Genomic DNA, 5634 nt, shown 5'->3' on the forward strand with positions numbered 1-5634 from the left:
TTATTTTAATCCATTTACAATAATTTTAATAAATTTATAAAAATATTTTATATATATAATAATTTTAATTAAAATAAAATAATTAAATTTTCACGTGGAAGCAACTATTTAGGAAGGAAGTTGGTATTCCACAATTATAGTGACAACTTAATTTCAAATTTTATATTATTATCTAAAATATTATCAATCAATTTAATTAAATTATTTAAATTTAATTAAAACCATTTAAATGGAACAAAATCATTTTAAAAGAATTGTATAAATTATTAAGTAGCTTTACCTAGTTGTAAAAACTATTAAAAAGTTAGTATAATATTAGGTATTATGCATTTTGACCGTTATAAAATATTATAATTGTTATATATTATAGTAATTAATTGTAGCTCCGGTAACAATATTAAAATAGCGTTGTAATAGATATATAATATATTACTAGTGATTTTGTACACGTCGCGTGTGTAATATAATACATTAAAATTACATTGACTTTTATAATGAAATTATATTAATTAAAATATTTTAATATTAAAATATTAAAGTAGATTCATTTTTAAAAATTTGAATTATTTGAATCTTTGAAAATCCGAATTATTTAGATTTTCGAGTGTCACCCTTACAACTTCCCTATGAAAAAAATTAATTTAATTTAATATTATACTTATCTTAGTAAAAAAACTAAGAAAAGTATATTTTTTAAGCCTAAAATATTTATAAAAGTTTTTTTTTATGATAGTGTTGTCAATTCTAAGATGTGAGACTAAAGAGAATTATATTTTTTTATATAAAGCAACTAGAAAAAATTAATGATGAGAAAAATTCATAATAATATGTCGAATTACTAATGAACCTTGGAATTATTTTTAGTGTCAATAGAAAAAAAGGATATTAACGTAAATTTATTTTAGGTTTCACCAAAGTTAGTTAGTAAAGCAGATCAAATCTTCTGTCCTCAAATTTTTCTGTCCCCGTGTCCCCTGCCGATCAGACAGATCAGATTACATCTTAAGACATCATGGTATCTTTAAGATGTGTGCAGTATCCTCGTGATGTGCAAGGCATCTTTGAGATGTAATCTGATCCGTCCGATCGATAAGGGGACACGGGGACAGGGAAATTTGGCGACAGAGGATTTGATCTCTTAGTAAAGGGAGGAGATTTTTAATAAAATAGTAAGATAATAAATATAGATAGCTATTATAATAAAAAATTATTTTTATCTTCTTAAAACGGTGAGTTAACTCAGTACATGGATTTTACTATCATAAAGTTTGGAAATAAGTATTAATTACTAAATGATATTTACCTCTTTTTTATAATTTAGAGATGGACGGTAAGAATATTTAAGATGAACGTTATATCTTTACCATCAATAAAAGATATTTTTGAAAAAAAAAATGTAACGTCCTTTTATTTTTTTCCCGAATTTTTTAATGATTTATATAACTAGCTTTGCAACGTGCAAATTATAGGTGTCCTTCATCTATTTTATTTATTGCTGTTTGTTGGAATCCGGTTAGATTCCGAAGGAGCAAGATCGTGGAGGGTCAAATCAAGGATCTCGAACCACGTGAACTCGATGGAAAGAATCTAGAGCTGCTTTTCCCAACTCCTGACACACCCCTCTCCATCCCCATCTAAAGATTATGCTTATATTACTCTTTATATGTCAGTGTTTTTTTTAAAAAATTTTTTATTAGTTTTATTTAAAAAAACAAACAAAACCAATAAAAAAAATTTGTTGGGGCTGGCAAAAAAAAAAATGTTACAAAAAATATATGTTGTGATGTGAAAAAAAATTTGTTTTTTTAATTGTAAAAAAATAAAATTAATAAAAAAAAAGAAAGTAGAAAGAGCATAAACATAAATGCAATTAAATTTTATGGTAGGATTGAAAAAAAAAAGGAGTACGTAGAAAGGCTGGGAGAAATAATTTGTAAAGAAGATGAAGACTACACGAAGTTAATTCAGTCAATAATTAAATCAAATTAATTTAAACTATTTAATTTTATATATTGAATTAAATCAAAATTTTATTAAAATTGAATTAGTTAACATTAATTAATCAAATTTATTAAAATTTACTATTTTTTTATTGTAATTCAATTTTAAAATAACAAAAAATATTAAATATAAAATATTATAAATTATATATAAAGTCTAATAAATAAAATTCAAAATTTATTTATTTTTAATAATTTGGTTAACTACAGTTTTTAAGGACTCAATCTAATTAACTGATTTTTAAAAAATAAAAACTGAATTTTCAAGCTGATAAATGGTTGATTTGTTTGATTTAACCGACACCTACCAAGTACCAACAACACCCACACCCTTTCTCCTTTTAGTTAAAGAAGAAAGAGAAAGATTTCTATAAGTGGAGAACTTTTTGACAGGCAACAACGCCCTCAAATTGATGTGTTTTATTTTTTTAATTCAGGTATGTATTGTTTTTTAATCGATTAATTCTAAACGAAATTGATTCAATTTTATAAACATTTTTTATCAATTATTTTCATAAATTCAAAAATACTCATAAAGATTCATCTAATGATCAACATTATTATAATTATCATTCTATCGAAAAAAAATCTTTATAATATAGAGTAATTAGGATTCAATTCTTATATATATTAACCGTTTGAAGGGTATGATATTTGATTATATTAAATATGATCCATATCTCGTCGTAAAGTCTTAAAATGGAAAGTTTTTGCTTATTTATTTATAAAAAGTAAATTGTTTTTCTGTAAATTCTATAGATTGTTTTTTTAATATTCTTTTCATATCGACAAAAAGTAATTCAGAAATTTACTGAACTATTTTCTGAAATATCTAAATTACGTACATGGGTTTGGAAATTCTAAAATTATATAACCATTTTTTTATTTTACCCCTCCTCTCACGAAACAATCACGCGCGTCCGAACCAAAAGTCAAATATGAACCAGTGTATGAGTCTTCTTCGTGAAAAGGTAACATGGTTCGAACCAGGGCCGTACCTGAGTTTTCGTAGGCCTGAGTCGAAGTTTCAAAATTAGGCCCCTGTAATTCATTTTTTTTAATCAAAAGTATTCTTCATTAAGACCTACAAAATACAAAGCAAAATATTAATTTGAAATTGTATATACAATATATGTAATTTAGTTAAACAATAATAAATTATAGATATTACCAATACTCACTTAAATATAACACGTCTTGTCGTTTTTGATGCAAAAATATCAATTAAGCATGAGTAATCAAGATATTCCACAATTTTCTTCTCAATTGACAGCATGGCCAGCCCGTTCAATCTTTCTTGTGACATAGTTGATCGAAGATAATTTTTGATCAATTTCAACTTCGAGAAACTTCTTTCGGCAGTTGCAACTGTAACTGGTATAGTCAACAAAATTCTGTAAGCAATATAAGCATTCGGATAACAACCATCCACATCTTTGAGATGATTCAACACGTCTATTGCTCTTTTTGCTTGTGTTGGTAAAGAATACTTCAAAAGAGTTAACTCCATGAATAACTCATGTCCATCAATATCAGACTTATCATTCTGCTTTACACATTGTTCAAGATTTTCACAAGATCTTAACAAATTATCATCATCAACACACTTTAATTTCTCCAAACTGAATAAAAATCCAAAAGTTTCTTCATATTTTTTAAATTGTTCAAACCGGCTTTGTAGAGAAGAATACCCTTGATCAATCAAAAAGAGAAAGTAGTTAACTCTGAAAGATTCCTCCGCTGATTGTGTTACCTCATTTGTAACAGTTTCATCAAACTGCTTTTTCTTCTAATAATACGTTTTTCCTTGAATGAAGCTTCAATTCCCAATTCATTTGCCATTTGTTTAGCTTCATTAACAGCCTTTTCAAATCCATGTTCTCTATATTCTTCAAAATTCAACATAAGACCCTTTATATGTTTAATAGCAACATCAATATCTACATCTTCAGCTTGGAGAATCTTGCTTACAATATTTACTGAATGCAACAACTTATACCAAATTACCAAACCAACCAAGAATTCAAAATTTTCAAGATCATGTGTTGCTAAAGACTCAGCCTCACTCTTTCCTGTTGGATCATCACCCATGTCTGCTAAGTCAAGTAAAGCATCTCTTATCTTTGAAATTTGTTCTTTTATTGGTCTCACACTTTCAACGTGACTTTCCCAACGGGTTTGTGACAATGGCTTAAGTGTTAAACCTTCCACGTGATGTTTGAAAATTTTCCATCGCTTGGTAGAAGATGAGAACAATTTATATATCCGTTGTATTACTCCAAAAAATGACATAGCTTGAGGACAACAATTCGCAATATCACATAATGCCAAATTTAGGCTGTGACATCCACAAGGAGTATAGAAAGCTCTAGGGTTAATATCTAATAATCTTCTCTGCACTCCATTATGTTTTCCTTTCATATTTGATCCGTTGTCATATCCTTGGCCTCTTATATCATCAAGATTAAGTCCAAGATTTTTCAACACAGTTTTTAACTCAGTAAAAAGTCCAAGTCCTGATGTATCATCTACCTTCAAAAATTCAACCCAATATTCTTCTATCACTGCAGAGGTTGCTGAATCATCCACACAACGTATTACAAGGGACATTTGTTCCTCATGACCTGCATCTGGAGTACAATCTAGTATAACTGCATAATATTTGGCCTTTTTAACTTTTGCAATGATTGATTTTTTCACTTCATGTGCCAACATCTGTATCAACTCATTTTGGATTTTAGGACCAAGATATGTATAATGAGTTTCACTTGATTGTATCCGACGAATGTGTTCTTTCATTATTGGATCAAACTCTGCTATCATTTCAATCATTTGCAAAAAATTGCCATTGTTTTCAGCATAAATTTTCTCATAATCTCCTCGAAATGCCAAGTTGTTTTTTGCCAATCTATGCACAATAGCAATTATCCTCTTTAATAGTTGTCTCCAATGCTCTTTCTCTTTGTTGATTTCTACTTGTATACTATCATCAATTGTCTTATTTTTTTCCAACCTTTTCTCCAATTCAATCCAATTAATCATACAATCAATATGTTCCTTACTTGCTTCATGATTTTTCAGACTACGACTCAAGTTATGCCAATCTTTGTACCCTTCATTAGCCAATTGACCAATTTTGTACATGGTACTTTGAGTTTTGAATAATTTGCAACAGAAGCAAAATACTTTGTCGGAAGAAATTGAATACACAAGCCACTTTCTATCTTTTTTTTCGCCATTAGGTAGTAATCTCTTGTAATGTGATGCATCAAATGCCTACCATTATTGTCCTTAGGAAACAAAACACCATCAACTCTACTTGAACCCCTTTCAACTAAAAATCCCGAATATTTTGATCAATCTTATCCCAATTTTTTGGATCATCAACATTAAGTGGAAACAAAGTCTCTTGATTTTCAGATTGATTATTAACCACATCCACATCATCTTCATCATTCGATTCATTTACATTGAGGGTTTGAATCAATTCTATATCCAAAGATTGATCAAGTTCTTCAACATGAATGTTGCTTTCATTCTCTTGTTCCACATTCGTTGGATTATCAATTGTTTCTTCTACCATCATTCTCTTGTTACTAGAAAAATATTTATCAATATCTCCTGCTTGACTTTG

At 28.1% G+C, this 5634-nt stretch overlaps 1 protein-coding gene across 1 annotated transcript; it reads right to left on the bottom strand.

Annotated features, from left to right (window-relative positions):
- Positions 1-3177: 3177 nt before the first annotated feature.
- On the bottom strand, positions 3178-5144 carry LOC122013607 (zinc finger MYM-type protein 1-like). Its single transcript, XM_042569861.1, has 2 exons — positions 3754-5144; positions 3178-3622 (listed from the first exon to the last, which is right to left on the bottom strand). Exons 1-2 carry the CDS (start codon positions 5142-5144, stop codon positions 3178-3180), a joined length of 1836 nt encoding a protein of 611 aa, XP_042425795.1.
- Between the last annotated feature and the right edge of the window lie 490 nt (positions 5145-5634).

This window comes from Zingiber officinale, chromosome 8B (genome assembly GCF_018446385.1).
Source record: "Zingiber officinale cultivar Zhangliang chromosome 8B, Zo_v1.1, whole genome shotgun sequence".
NCBI lineage: Eukaryota > Viridiplantae > Streptophyta > Magnoliopsida > Zingiberales > Zingiberaceae > Zingiber > Zingiber officinale.